Source organism: Pristiophorus japonicus, chromosome 3, assembly GCF_044704955.1.
Source record: "Pristiophorus japonicus isolate sPriJap1 chromosome 3, sPriJap1.hap1, whole genome shotgun sequence".
Lineage (NCBI taxonomy): Eukaryota > Metazoa > Chordata > Chondrichthyes > Pristiophoridae > Pristiophorus > Pristiophorus japonicus.
In genome coordinates, this window is record NC_091979.1 from 800,236 (window position 1) to 816,376 (window position 16,141).

A 16,141-nucleotide genomic window follows, 5' to 3' on the forward strand; every position below is an offset into this window, starting at 1 on the left:
GAAATTACAACATGCTGCGGTGCAGAGGGACCTGGGGGTCCTTGTGCATGAATACCAAAGAGTTTGCAGGTGCAGCAGGTAATCAGGAAGGCGAATGGAATGTTGGCCTTCATTGCGAGAGGGATGGAGTACAAAAGCAGGGAGGTCCTTCTGCAACTGTATAGGGTATTGGTGAGGCCGCACCTGGAGTACTGCGTGCAGTTTTGGTCACCTTACTTAAAGAAGGATATACTGGCTTTGGAGGGGGAACAGAGACGATTCACTAGGCTGATTCCGGAGATGAGGGGGTTACCTTATGATGATAGATTGAGTAGACTGGGTCTTTACTCGTTGGAGTTCAGAAGGATGAGGGGTGATCTTATAGAAACATTTAAAATAACGAAAGGGATAGACAAGATAGAGGCAGAGAGGTTGTTTCCACTGGTCGGGGAGACTAGAACTAGGGGGCACAGCCTCAAAATACGGGGGAGCCAATTTAAATCGGAGTTGAGAAGGAATTTCTTCTCCCAGAGGGTTGTGAATCTGGAATTCTCTGCCCAAGGAAGCAGTTGAGGCTAGCTCATTGAATGTATTCAAGTCACAGATAGATAGATTTTTAACCAATAAGGAAATTAAGGGTTATGGGGAGAGGGCGGGTAAGTGGAGCTGAGTCCACGGCCAGATCAGCCATGATCTTTTAGAATGGCGGAGCAGGCTCGAGGGGCTAGATGCCCTACTCCTGTTCCTAATTCTTATGTTCTCCACAGCTCTCTGGGGCAGAGAATTCCAAAGATTCATGAAATTCCTCCTCATTTCCGTTTTAAATGGGTGACCCCTTATTGTGAAACTATGCCCCCTCGTTTTAGTTTCCCCCACGAGGGGAAACATCCTCTCTGCATCTACCCTGTCAAGCCCCCTCAGAATCTTAGACGTTTCAATAAGATCACCTCTCATTCTTCTGAACTCCAATGAGTATAGACTCAACCTTTCCTCATAATATGGTTTCCATATTTACGAAAGGATATACTTGCTTTGGGGGCAGTTCAGAGAAGGCTCACTCGGTTGATTCCGGAGATGAGGGGGTTGACTTATGAGGAAAGGTTGAGTAGGTTGGGCCTCTACTTATTGGAGTTCAGAAGAATGAGACGTGATCTTATCGAAACGTACAAGATTATGAGGGGCCTTGACAGGGTGGATGCAGAGAGGATGTTTCCACTGATGGGGAAGACTAGAGCTAGAGGGTATGATCTTAGTTTTAAATGGGCAGACCCTTATTTTGAGATGAGAAATTTCTTTTCTCAGAGGATTGTAAATCTGTGGAATTCGCTGCCTCAGAGAGCTGTGGAAGCTGGGACATTGAATAAATTTAAGACCGAAATAGACAGTTTCTTAAATGATAAGGGGTTATGGGGAGCGGGCGGGGAAATGGGGCTGAGTCCATGATCAGATCAGCCATGATCTTATTGAATGGTGGAGCAGGCTTGAGGGGCCGTATGGCCTACACCTGTTCCTATTTCTTATGTTCTTAACCCCCCTCATCTCTGGAATCAACCTCGTGAACCTTCTCTGAACTGCCTCCAATGCAAATATATCCCTCCTTAAATAAGGAGACCAAAACTGTACGCAGTATTCCAGGTGTGGCCTCACCAATACCCTGTACAGTTGGAGCAGGACTTCTCTGCTTTTATACTCTATCCCCCTTGCAATAAAGCCCAACATTCTATTTACCTTCCTAATTACTTGCTGTACCTCCATACTAACCTTTTGTGTTTCATGTTCAAGGAGCCCCAGATTACCTCTGTACTGCAGCATTTTGTAATCTCTTCCCATTTAAATAATAATTTGCTATTTTATATTTCCTATCAAAACCTCACAATATACTCCATCTGCTAAATTCATGCCCACTCACTTAGCCCGACTATATCCCTTTTCAGGTTCTTTGCGTTCTCCTCACAACTTAGAAACATAAAAATTTACAGCGCAGAAGGAGGCCATTTCGGCCCATCGTGTCCACGCCGGCCGACAAAGAGCCACACGGCCCTCGGTCAGCAGCCCTAAAGGTTACATATAAACCTATGAACAATGACGGAAAGGCAAAGAGCACCCAGCCCAACCAGTCCGCCCCACACAACTGCGACATCCCTTACACTGAAACATTCTACACTCCACCCCAACCGGAGCCTTGATCTCCTGGGAGAGGCAAAAACCAGATTAAAAACCCAGGCCAATTTAGGGAGAAAAAAATCTGGGAAAATTCCTCTCCGACCCATCCAGGTGATCAAAACTAGTCCAGGAGATCACCCTGGCCTTATTCGATTCCCTACAGTACTTACCATTATATCTACGCCGTCCAACAAAAGGTCATCCAGTCTAATCCCAATTACCAGCTCTGGGTCCGTAACCCTGCAGTTACTGCACTTCAAGTGCGCATCCAACCATCTCTTAAAAGTGATGAGGGTTTCTGCATCCACCACTCTTCCAGGCAGCAAGTTCCAGATCCCCACAACCCTCTGTGTAAAGAAGCCCCCCCCCTCAAATCCCCTCTAAACTTTCCACCAACCACCTTAAAACTATGCCCCCTAGTAATAGACCCCTCCACCAATGGAAATAGGCCCTTACTATCCACTATGTCCAGGCCCCTCAATATTTTGTACACCTCAATAAGGTCTCCTCTCAACCTCCTCTGTTCCAATGAGAACAAACTCAGCCTATCCAATCTGTCCTCATAACTAAGATTCCCCATGCCAGGCAGCACCCTAGTAAATCTCCTCTGCACCCTCTCTAGTGCAATCACATCCTTCCTATAATACGCCGACCAGAACTGCACGCAGTACTCCAGCTGTGGCCGAACCAAAGTATCATACAATTTAAGCATAACCTTCCTGCTCTTATATTCTATGCCTCGGCCAATAAAGGCAAGCATTCTATATGCCTTCTTAACCACCTTGTCCACCTGGCCTGCTACTTTCAGGGATCTGTGGACAAGCACTCCAAGGTCACTTTGTTCATCTACGCTATTAAGTGGTCTACCGCTTAATGTGTATACCCTTTCCTTATTAGCCCTCCCAAAGTGCATCACCTCACACTTCTCTGAATTAAATTCCATTTGCCACTGCTCTGCCCACCTGACCAGTAGATTGATATCCTCCTACAGCCCATGACTTTCCTCTTCATTATCAATCACACAGTCAATTTTAGTGTTGTCCGCAAATTTCTTAATTATACTCCCTATATTCAAATCTAAATCGTTGATATATACCACAAAAAGCAAGGGACCCAGTACTTGTCTTCTGTTAGTTAGCCAATCCTCTATCCATGCTAATATATTACCCCTGACCCCTTGTGCAATAACCTTTTATGTGGCACCTTATCAAATGCATTCTGGAAATCCAAATACACCACATCTACTGGTTCCCCTTGATCCACATGATCGTTACATCCTCAAAGAACTCCAGCAAATTTGTCAAACATGATTTCCCTTTCATACTGTTAGGGGGCCGATAGACTACTCCCACCAGTTACTTCTTTCCCTTGTTATTTCTTATCTCCACCGAAACTGACTACATCTTAATCTTCTGAGCCAATATCATTTCACACTACTGCACTGATCTCATCCTTTATTAACAGAGCTACTACACCTCCTTTTCCTTTCTGCCTCCTTCTGAAATGTCAAATACCCCTGAATATTCAGTTCCCAGCCTTGGTCACCTTGCAAACACGTCTCTGTAATGGCAATCTGATCATACCCGTTTATTTCTATATGTGCCGTCAACTCATCTATCTTGTTACGAATGTTGCGTGCATTCAGATAAAGAGCTTTAAATTTGTTCTTTTTATCATTTTTCCCTACTCTGACCCCACTTTCTGATGCGCTCTTATACGCTCTGTCCCTTCCTGTCACATTCTGGTTATCATTGTTCCTATCGCTACCATGCACTATTGCCTTCTCCTTTCTCTGACTTTTTACATTTCTGATCCCTTCCTCCCCCTCACCCCACTATTTAGTTTAAAGCCCTCTACAGTCCTAGTTATTCGATTCGCCAGCAGTCAGGAGCAGCGGGAGGTTGAGGATCGAGGCCTATAAAAGACCAGGAGTTTGGGCAGTCGGGAGCAGCAGAAGGTTGAGAATCGAGGCCTATAAAAGGCCATTAGTTTAGGCAGTCGGGAGCAGCGGGAGGTTGAGGATTGAGGCCTATAAAAGGCCAGGAGTTCGGGCAGTCGGAGGAGCAGCGGGTGGTCGAGGATCGAGGCCTATAAAAGGCCAGGAGTTCGGGTAGTCGTGAGGAAGTCAGCTGGTGCAGAGATAAGAGTAAACAAAGAAGTAATAGGAAATTGAAATGTGATGTCACAGCTAAGTGGGTAAGTGATTGGTTAGTGAATTGGTAAGTAATCTTTTTCATTTTCTTTTTCTTATCAGTGGGTAACCTTTAGCATTGTTGCCAAATTAAGTTAATTTAAGGGTTAAGTCATGGCAGGAGAGCCCAAACCCGTGTCATGCTCCTCCTGTGCTATGTGGGAAGTCAGGGACACTGGAAGTGTCCCTGACTACGATGTGTGCAGGAAGTGTATCCAATTGCAGCTCCTGACAGACCGCATTGCGGCACTGGAGCTGCGCATGGACTCACTCTGGAGCATCCATGATGCTGGGGATGTCGTGAATAGCACGTTTAGTGAATTGGTCACACCGCAGGTAAAGGTTACACAGGCAAGTAGGGAATGGGTCACTATCCGGCAGAGCAGTGGAAGGAAGGTAGTGCAGGGGTCCCCTGCGGTCACCTCCCTCCAAAACAGATACACCGTTTTGGGTACTGTTGGGGGAAATGACTCATCAGGGGAGGGCAGCAGCAGCCAAGTTCATGACACCATGGGTGGCTCTGCTGCACAGGAGGGCAGGAAAAAGAGTGGGAGAGCTAAAGTGGTCGGGGATTCTATTGTAAGGGGAATAGATAGGCGCTTCTGCGGCCGCAATCCAGACTCCAGGACGGTATGTTGCCTCCCTGGTGCAAGGGTCAAGGATGTCTCGGAGTGTCTGCAGGACATTCTGGAGCGGGAGGGTGAACAGCCAGTTGTCATGGTGCAGAAAGGTATTAAAGATACAGGTAAAAAATGGGAGGAGGTCCTCCAAGCTGAATTTAGAGAGCTAGGAGTTAAATTTAAAAAGTAGGACCTCAAAGGTAGTAATCTCAGGATTGCTACCAGTGCCACGTGCTAGTCAGAATAGAAATAGCAGAATAGTTAAGATGAATACGTGGCTTGAGGAGTGGTGCAAGAGGGAGGGATTCAAATTCCTGGGACATTGGAACCGGTTCTGGGGGAGGTGGAACCAGTACAAACCGGATGGTCTGTACCTGGGCAGGACCGGAACCAATGTCCTAGGGGGAGTGTTTGCTCGTGATGTTGGCGAGGGTTGAATCTGATAGGGCAGGGGGATGGGAACCTATGCAGGGAGACAGGGGGAAGTAAAATGGGGACAGAAGCAAAAGGTAGAAAGGAGATAAGGAAAAATGGAGGGCAGAGAAATCAAAGACAAAAATCAAAACGGCCAAATTACAACATAATTCTAAAAGGACAAATAAAAACTGGGAAGGTGGCTCAACCGTGGCTAACAAGGGAAATTAGGGATAGTGTTAAATCCAAGGATGAGTCATATAAATTGGCTAGAAAAAGCAGCAAACCTGAGAACTGGGAGAAATTTAGAATTCAGCAGAGGAAGACAAAGGGTTTAATTAAGAGGGGGGAAATAGAGTATAAGAGGAAGCTTGCAGGGAACATTAAAAACTGACTGCAAAAGCTTCTATAAATATGTGAAGGGAAAAACATTAGTAAAGACAAACGTAGGTCCCTTGCAGTCAGAATCAGGTGAATTTATAATGGGGAACAAAGAAATGGCAGGCCAATTGAACAAATACTTTGGTTCTGTCTTCACTAAGGAAGACAGAAATAACCTTCCCAAAATACGAGGGGTCCGAGGGTCTAGCGAGAAGGAGGGACTGAAGGAAATTCTTATTAGTCAGGAAATTGGGTTAGGAAAATTGATGGGACTGAAGACCGATAAATCCCCAGGATCTGACAGTCTGCATCCTAGAGTAGTTAAGGATGTGGCCTTAGAAATAGTGGATGCATTGGTGGTCATTTTCCAACAGTCTATAGACTCTGGATCAGTTCCTATGGATTGGAGGGTAGCAAATGTAACCCCACTTTTTAAAAAAGGAGAGAGAGAGAGAGAGTAAATAGGGAATTATAGACCGGTTAGCCTGACATCGGTAGTGGGGAAAATGTTGGAATCAGTTATTAAAGATATAATAGCAGCGCATTTGGAAAGCAGTGACGGGATCGGTCCAAGCCAGCATGGATTTATGAAAGGAAAATCGTGCTTGACAAATCTTCTAGAATTTTTTGAGGATGTAACTAGTAGAGTGGACAAGGGAGAACCAGTGGATGTGGTGTATTTGAACTTTCAAAAAGCTTTTGACAAGGTCCCACACAAGAGATTAGTGTGTAAAATTAAAGCACATGGTATTGGGGGTAATGTATTGACATGGATAGAGAACTGGTTGGCAGACAGGAAGCAAAGAGTCGGAATAAACGGGTCCTTTTCAGAATGGCAGGCAGTGATTAATGGAGTGCCGCAAGGTTCAGTGCTGGGACCCCAGATACTTACAATATATATTAATTATTTAGACGAAGGAATTGAAAGTAATATCTCCAAGTTTGCAGATGACACTAAGCTGGGAGGCAGTGTGAGCTGTGAGCAGGACGCTAAGAGGCTGCAGAGTGACTTGGACAGGTTAGGTGATTGGGCAAATGCATGGCAGATGCAGTATAATGTGGATAAATGTGAGGTTATCCACTTTGGTGGCAAAAACAAGAAGGCATAGAAACATAGAAAATAGGTGCAGGAGTAGGCCATTCGGCCCTTCGAGCCTGCACTGCCATTCAATAAGATCATGGCTGATCATTCCCTCAGTACCCCTTTCCTGCTTTCTCTCCATACCCCTTGATCCCCTTAGCCATAAGGGCCATATCTAACGCCCTAACCTATCCAATGAACTGACATCATCAACTCTCTGCGGCAGGGAATGCCACAGGTTAACAACTCTCTGAGTGAAGAAGTTTCTCCTCATCTCAGTCCTAAATGGCTTACCCCTTATCCTAAGACTGTGTCCCCTAATTCTGGACTTCCCCAAGATCGGGAACATTCTTCCCGCATCTAACCTGACCAGTCCTGTCAGAATCTTATACGTTTCTATGAGATCCCCTCTCATCCTTCGAAACTCCAGTGAATAAATGTCCAGTTGATCCAGCCATCCCTGGATTCAGTCTGGTGAACCTTCGCTGCACTCCCTCAATAACAAGGATGACTTGCTTCCATGCCAAAAGACCAAACCTGAACACAATACTCCAGGTGAGGCCTCATTAAGGCCCTGTACAACTGCAGTAACACCTCCCTGCTCCTATACTCAAATCCCCTAGCTATGAAGGCCAACATACCATTTGCCTTTTTCACCGCCTGCTGTACCTGCATGCCCACTTTCAGTGACTGTTGAACCATGACACCCAAGTCTCGTTGCACCTCCCCTTTTCCTAATCTGCCACCATTCAGATAATATTCTGCCTTCGTGTTTTTGCCCCCAAAATGGATAACCTCACATTTATCCACATTATACTGCATCTGTCATGCATTTGCCAACTCCCCTAACCTGTCCAAGTCACCCTGCAGCCTCTTAGCGTCCTCCTCACAGCTCACACCGCCACCCAGTTTAGTGTCATCCGCAAACTTGGAGATAATTCACTCAATTCCTTCATCCAAATCATTAATGTATATTGTAAAGAGCTGTGGTCACAACACTGAGCCCTGCGGCACCCCACTAGTCACTGCCTGCCATTCTGAAAAGGACCTGTTTATCCCGACTCTCTGCTTCCTGTCTGCCAACCAGTTCTCTATCCACGTCAGTATATTACCCCCAATACCATGCGCTTTGATTTTGCACACCAATCTCTTGTGTGGGACCTTGTCAAAAGCCTTTTGAAAGTCCAAATGCACCACATCCACTGGTTCTCCCTTATCCATTCTGCTAGTTACATCCTCATAAAATTCCAGGCGATTCGTCAAGCATGATTTCCCTTTCATAAATCCATGCTGACTTGGACCGATCCTGTCAGCATGGAATTATGAAAGGGAAATTATGCTTGACGAATCTTCTGGAAGAATATTTTCTGAATGGTGACAGATTAGGAAAAGGGGAGGTGCAACGAGACCTGGGTGTCATGGTTCATCAGTCATTGAAGGTTGGCATGTTGGTAGAGCAGGTGGTGAAAAAGGCAAAAGGCATGTTGGCCTTCATAGCAAGAGGATTTGAGTATAGGAGCAGGGAGGTCTTACTGCAGTTGTACAGGGCCTTGGTGAGGCCACTCCTTGAATATTGTGTTCAGTTTTGGTCTAATCTGAGGAAGGACATTCTTGCTATTGAGGGAGTGCAGCAAAGGTTCACCAGATTAATTCCCGGGATGGCAGGACTGACATGAAGAAAGACTGGATCGACTAGGCTTATATTCACTGGAATTTAGAAGAATGAGAGGAGATCTCATAGAAACATATAAAATTCTGACGTGATTGGACAGGTTAGATGCAGGAAGCATGTTCCCAATGTTGGGGAAGTCCAGAACCAGGGGTCACAATCTAAGGGTAAGGGGACGCCATTTAGGACCGAGATGAGGAGAAACCTCTTCACTCAGAGAGTGGTGAACCTGTGGAATTCTCTATCACAGAAAGTTGTTCAGGCCAGTTCATTAGATATATTCAAAAGGGAGTTAGATGTGGCCCTTTCGGCTGAAGGGATCAGGGAGTATTGAGAGAAAGCAGGAATTTGGTACTAAAGTTGCAAAAATGATCAGCTATGATCATATTGAATGGTGATGCAGGCTCAAAGGGTCAAATGGCCTACTCCTGCACCTATTTTCTATGTTTCCATGTAAGTGTGGAAACTGACACCGTGTTTTCGGATGATGTCGCCAAGGGGCAGCATATAGATGAGAACTCTGAGGGGGCCAAGGATAGATTCTTGGGGGACATAAGAACATAAGGAACAGGAGTAGGCCATACTGCCCCACGAGCCTGCTCCGCCATTCAATAAGATCATGACTGATCTGATCATGAACTCGGCTCCACTTCCCTGCCTGCTCCCCATAACCCCTTATCGTTTAAGAAACTGTGTATTTCTCTCTTAAATTTATTCCATGTCCCAGCTTCCACAGCTCTCTCAGGCAACGAATCCCAGAGATTTACAACCCTCTGAGAGAAGAAATTTCACCTCATCTCAGTTTTAAATGGACGACCCCTTATTCTAAGATCATGCCCCCTAGTTCTAGTCTCCCCCATCAGTGGAAACATCCTCTCTGCATCCACCTTGTCAAGCCCCCTCATAATCTTATACGTTTTGATAAGATCACCCCTCATTCTTCTGAACTCCAATGAGTAGAGGTCCAACCTACTCAACCTTTCCTCATAAGTCAACCCCCTCATCTCCGGAATCAACCAAATGAACCTTCTCTGAACTGCCTCCTGTAAAGTCCTTACTCTACAATATGAAACCACACGAGGCACATTCTGGGGACAAGGTCACTCTGTGACCTTAACTCTTTATTCACAGGACTCCAAAGACGATGACCCTGCGTGGCACCTCATTTTTTATATCTGTGTGATCAGGTAAGGAGTGTCTCCCACAAGTTCACCCCTTGTGGTCAAGATGTGCATCTAGGTTAAGTGTATACAGTAATACAGTGGTGTTACATTGTGGTTACATACATGACATCACCTCCCCCCCCGCAAAGTCTTATTGGAATCACAGGTTTAGTTTTTCAAGTGGTCTACGCTCCCTCGTGGAGCGCCGCAGTTGGGGCTCTGGTTGTTGGACACTGATGTGAGTGTCTGTCACCTGTGGTGATTTCCGGCCTGTCCGGGCTGACCGCAGGGACTGTGCATTCTTCTGATTGTTCTTGTTGCTCGTTCACTGGCGGTGTGGTGAGCTCCATCTCATGGTCTTCTTCAGGTTCCTCCGTGTCCATGCTGAACCTTTTTTTTACTTGGTCCAGATGCTTACGGCATATCTGACCATTGTTGAGTTTTACCACGATGACCCTATTCCTCTCTTTGTCAATTACAGTGCCCTCAAGCCATTTGGGCCCCATGGTGTGATTGAGGACGACTACAGGATTATTTATTTCTATACACCTCCCCCTCACATTACGGTCATGGTACTCGTTTTGTGACTTGCGCTTGCCCTCAACTATGTCGGTCAGGACTGGGTGAATGAAGGACAACCGAGTTTTGAGTGTCCATTTCATTAGTAGCTCTGCGGGCAGGACCCCCGTGAGCGAGTGCGGTCGGGATCTATAGGCCAGCAGGAGACGCGATAGGCGGCATTGTAGGGAGGGTCCTTGAATCCTGAGCATACCTTGCTTAATGATTTGGACCGCACGTTCCGCCTGGCCATTGGAGGCCGGCTTGAACGGCGCAGTCCTGACGTGGTTGATGCCATTACCCGACATAAACTCTCAATTCGTAGCTTGTGAAACATGAGCCATTATCACTAACCATGATGCCCGGCAAGCCGTGGGTTGCAAAGATCGCACGTAGGCTTTCCACAGTGGTGGATGAGGTGCATGAATTCAGAATGATGCACTCCATCCATTTCGAGTACGCATTTACCACACTGAGGAACATCTTTCCCATGAACGGGCCCGCGTCGTCAACATGAATGCATGACCATGGACTGGTGGGCCAGGGCCATGGGCTGAGCGGGGCCTCCCTGAGGGCATTGCTCAGCTGGGCACACGTTGTGCACCTGCGAACACAGTGTTCCAGGTCTGAATCAATTCCAGGCCACCAAACGTGTGACCGGGCAATGGCCTTCATCAGCACAATGCCTGGGTGCTCGCTGTGGAGTTCTTTGATGAATGCCTCCCTGCCCTTCTGGGGCATAACTACCCGGCTGCCCCAGAGCAGGCAGTCGGCTTGGATGGAGAGCTCATCCAACCGCCTGTGGAACGGTCTGACCTCAGGGCATGCTCCGTATGCGGGCGCCCAATCCCCAGTCAGGACACATTTCTTAATCAGGGATAGGAGGGGATCTCTGTTTTTGATCTGGCGGGCTGTGATGGGGGAGCTTGCGCTGTCAAAGGCATTGACAGCCATGACCATCTCGGCGCTTTGCTCCGCTGCCCCCTCAGTGGTGGCCACTGGGAGCCTACTGAGCGCATCAGCGCAATTTTCAGTGCCAGTCCGGTGCCGGATGGAGTAGTCATAAGCAACCAGCGTGAGAGCCCATCGCTGTATGCGAGCTGATGCGTTGGCATTGATAGCCTTGCTGTCTGACAACAGGGGTGTTAATGGCTTGTGGTCCGTCTCTAATTCAAACTTCCTACAAAGAGGCACTGATGCATTTTTTTTTTACACCATAGACACATGCAAGCACTTCCTTCTCAACCATCCCATATCCCCGTTCTGCTTGGGAGAGCGACCTGGAGGCATAAGCCACAGGTTGTAGTTGACCCTCAGCATTGCCCTGCTGCAGCACGCACCCAACCCCATAGGACGATGCATTACATGTCAGAACCAATTTTTTACTGGGGTCGTACAGGGTCAGCAACTTGTTTGAACAAAGTAGGTTTCGCGCCCGATCAAAAGCTTGTTCCTGACAGTCCCCCCAAAACCAATCGCAACCCTTACGCAGGAGCACGTGTAGCGGCTCCAACAACGTGCTCAAGTTCAGCAGAAAGTTCCCAAAATAGTTCAACAGTCCCAGGAATGAACGCAACTCCAATGTGTTGCAGGGCCTGGGTGAACATAAGAACATAAGAATTAGGAACAGGAGTAGGCCATCTAGCCCCTCGAGCCTGCTCCGCCATTCAAAAAGACCATGGCTGATCTGGCCGTGGACTCAGCTCCACTTACCCGCCCGCTCCCCGTAACCCTTAATTCCCTTATTGGTTAAAAATCTATCCATCTGTGACTTGAATACATTCAATGAGCTAGCCTCAACTGCTTCCTTGGGCAGAGAATTCCACAGATTCACAACCCTCTGGGAGAAGAAATTCCTTCTCAACTCCGATTTAAATTGGCTCCCCCGTATTTTGAGGCTGTGCCCCCTAGTTCTAGTCTCCCCGACCAGTGGAAACAATCTCTCTGCCTCTATCTTGTCTATCCCTTTCATTATTTTAAATGTTTCTATAAGATCACCCCTCATCCTTCTGAACTCCAACGAGTAAAGACCCAGTCTACTCAATCTATCATCATAAGGTAACCTCCTCATCTCCGGAATCAGCCGAGTGAATCGTCTCTGTACCCCCTCCAAAGCCAGTATATCCTTCCTTAAGTAAGGTGACCAAAACTGCACGCAGTACTCCAGGTGCGGCCTCACCAATACCCTGTACAGTTGCAGCAGGACCTCCCTGCTTTTGTACTCCATCCCTCTCGCAATGAAGGCCAACATTCCATTCGCCTTCCTGATTACCTGCTGCACCTGCAAACTAACTTTTTAGGATTCATGCACAAGGACCCCCAGGTCCCTCTGCACCGCAGCATGTTGTAATTTCTCCCCATTCAAATAATATTCCCTTTTAGTTTTTTTTTCCCAAGGTGGATGACCTCACATTTTCCGACATTGTATTCCTTAGCCCATTCGCTTAACCTATCTAAATCTCTTTGCAGCCTCTCTGTGTCCTCTACACAACCCACTTTCCCACTAATCTTTGTGTCATCTGCAAATTTTGTTACATTACACTCTGTCCCCTCTTCCAGGTCATCTATGTATATTGTAAACAGTTGTGGTCCCAGCACCGATCCCTGTGGCACACCACTAACCACCGATTTCCAACCCGAAAAGGACCCATTTATCCCGACTCTCTGCTTTCTGTTAGCCAGCCTCGATCCATGCTAATACATTTCCTCTGACTCCGCGTACCTTTATCTTCTGCAGTAACCTTTTGTGTGGCACCTTATCGAATGCCTTTTGGAAATCTAAATACACCAAATCCATCGGTACACCTCTATCCACCATGCTCATTGTATCCTAAAAAGAATTCCAGTAAATTAGTTAAACATGATTTCCCCTTCATGAATCCATGTTGTGTCTGCTTGATTGCACTATTCCTATCTAGATGTCCCGCTATTTCTTCCTTAATGATAGCTTCAAGCATCTTCCCCACTACAGATGTTAAACTGACCGGCCTATAGTTACCTGCCTTTTGTCTGCCCCCTTTTTTAAACAGAAAGCAGATTGCTTTCCAATCCGCTGGTACCTCCCCAGAGTCCAGAAAATTTTGGTAGATTATAACGAATGCATCTGCTATAACTTCCGCCATCTCTTTTAATACCCTGGGATGCATTTCATCAGGACCAGGGGACTTGTCTACCTTGAGTCCCATTAGCCTGTCCAGCACTACCCCCCTAGTGATAGTGATTGTCTCAAGGTCCTCCCTTCCCACATTCCCGTAACCAGCAATTTTTGGCATGGTTTTTGTGTCTTCCACTGTGAAGACCGAAGCAAAATAATTGTTTAAGGTCTCGGCCATTTCCACATTTTCCATTATTAAATCCCCCTTCTCATCTTCTAAGGGACCAACATTTACTTTAGTCACTCTCTTCCGTTTTATATATCGGTAAAAGCTTTTACTATCTGTTTTTATGTTTTGCGCAAGTTTACTTTCGTAATCTATCTTTCCTTTCTTTATTGCTTTTATAGTCATTCTTTGCTGTCGTTTAAAATTTTCCCAATCTTCTAGTTTCCCACTAACCTTGGCCACCTTATATGCATCGAAGGAAGTGGGGTAGCTGGTGAGTTTAAGATCTTCACACAATCCTTACTCGAATTTGAATAATAATTGAGTGAGCTTGCATACGAATGAGCAAAGTGACATTACGAGAAACATGTGATAGCGTAATCACTGCACCAGGACCACTGGGTAGAAACGCGCTACGGCTGGGAAGAGGCAGGCTTTAAAATGGCCAATGTAAGAATGAAGAACACCAGGAAGAGGCAGGAGTTACGATTCTACCCAGAGGAGTGGCTAATGTTGTTTTACTTATTCCTTTGTACTACTGCAGTAGTGATTGGATTTATTTTGCTTATTCCATATCAGTAAAGTCAACACACAATCGATATGGAGCCGGCTCGGATGCTACAAGAGGTAGAGGACATTGTCAAACCCGTTATACCATCCAGTCTGGCCCTAGAGACAACAGAGTGGAGGCCTCATCTCCTCTGTCTTATGTAAAAGGATATTGGGAAACCCCGATACCAGCCAATTATGCTCGAGAGCCAGACAGAGAGGGAGGAGGAAGGACCCAATTCCCTCTGAGGTACAAGAGCAGCATCTCAGTCGCTATACATTCAGTCTGCCTCCAGGAGGAGGAGAGAGTTGTGTGGAAACCTGGTCCTCTGACATAGGAAAGCAACTAACAACTCAAACAAAAAGAAAATGCTGGAAACGCTCAGAATGTTAATATACCCAAATTAACGTTTTGGGTATATGCTCTTCAACAAATGTTTCCAGCATTTTCTGTTTTTTGATTTCCAGCATCTGTGATTTTTTTTTTTGGCAGTATACAACTCAGTCTGGCTCCAGAGAGAGGGCAGGAGAAATCTCATTCTTTGCCTGAGGTAAAAGAAAGCATACAACCACTGTACCACTTATTCAGGGTGTATTAGATGTTGGTGACCTCTGATTCCTCACAGTTCTTTATTGGAGGCTTTCAGTAATCATGCATGAGTTACAATTATTGAACAACTTATAAAGTATATAGCTGAACTAATTTTTTGCACAATTTAATTCCTATTGTGTTGAACCTTGACTTGCCACAAGTTCTGGATGCCCTGATTGTCTGTATGGACCTGCTTCAGAAACAGACCATGTAAGTACTGGATTCACTTGAAGATGTCAGAGGCTTCAATGCAATATTTGAGTTGTTGGTGTGTTAGAGGAGTTTTCCTGACAACATGGTTGGGATCTACACAAGCTCAGGGCTCAGAAACTGGCAAGCTGGACTTAAACCAATCATTTCAGGAACTCTGGCAGTATAACGCTCCATTTTTCTAGTTGGATTCCACCCCGACTGCCTCGATAACCTCAGTTACTTTGTGCCAAGTTTTGTTTATTTTTGGTAGGATGTCTGGGAATGCTTTAGAAATATATGTTCAGAATGAGCTGAGCTTCCGACCATCACAAAGACAGCCTACTTCACCAGTGTAACATTTCCCGTCTCCGTACTTGCCTCAGCTCATCTGCTGCTGAAGCTCTCATCCAAACCTTTGTTATCTCTGGACTTGACTACTCTAATGCTCTGCTGGCCGGCATCCCATCTTCCACCCTCCATCAACTTGAGCTCATCCAAAACTGCTGCCTCATATCCTAACTTGAGCACATAAATATAGGCTGACAATCCAGTGCAGTACTGAGGGAGTGCTGTGCTGTCGGAGGTGCCGTCTTTCGGATCAGACGTTAAACCAAGGCCCCGTCTGCTCTCTCCGGTAAAAGATGCCATGACAATATTTCGAAGAAGAGCAGGGGAGTTATCCCCGGTGTCCTAGCCAATATTTATCCCTCGATCCACATAACAAAAACATCATCATCATCATAGGTAGTCCTTCGGAATCAAGGAAGACTTGCTTCCACTCCTGAAGTGAGTTCTTTGGTGGCTGAACAGTCCAATACGAGAGCCATCGGCTCTGTCACATGTGGGACAAGTAGTCGTTGAGGGAAAGGGTGGGTGGGACTGGTTTGCCGCATGCTCTTTCCGCTGCCTGCGCTTGATTTCTGCATGCTCTCGGCGTTGAGACTCGAGGTGCTCAGCGCCCTCCCGGATGCACTTCGTCCACTTAGGGCAGTCTTGGGCCAGGGACCCTCAGGTGTCAATGGGAATGTCGCACTTTATCAGGGAGGCTTTGAGGGTGTCCTTGTAGCGTTTCCGCTGCCCACCTTTGGCTCGTTTGCCCTGAAGGAGTTCCGAGTAGAGCGCTTGCTTTGGGAGTCTCGTGTCTGGCATGCGAACAATGTGGCCTGCCCAGCAGAGCTGATCGAGTGTGGTCAGTGCTTCAATGCTGGGGATGTTGGCCTGGTTGAGGACACTAATGCTGGTGCGCCTGTCCTCCCAGGGGATTTGTAA

General features: G+C 46.5%; 1 protein-coding gene across 2 annotated transcripts in view; it reads left to right on the plus strand.

The window, feature by feature from the left end:
• The window catches only part of xrcc5 (X-ray repair complementing defective repair in Chinese hamster cells 5), a 187,115-nt gene that overhangs the window by 18,491 nt on the left and 152,483 nt on the right, over positions 1-16,141 (plus strand). The window contains exon 4 of one of the 2 annotated variants that reach the window (XM_070874236.1): positions 14,842-14,890. The exons of the other annotated variant lie outside the window; for it this stretch is intronic. Coding sequence (XP_070730337.1) covers positions 14,842-14,890 — 49 coding nt within the window. The remainder of the gene's footprint in view (positions 1-14,841; positions 14,891-16,141) is intronic. 2 annotated transcript variants of the gene reach the window in all.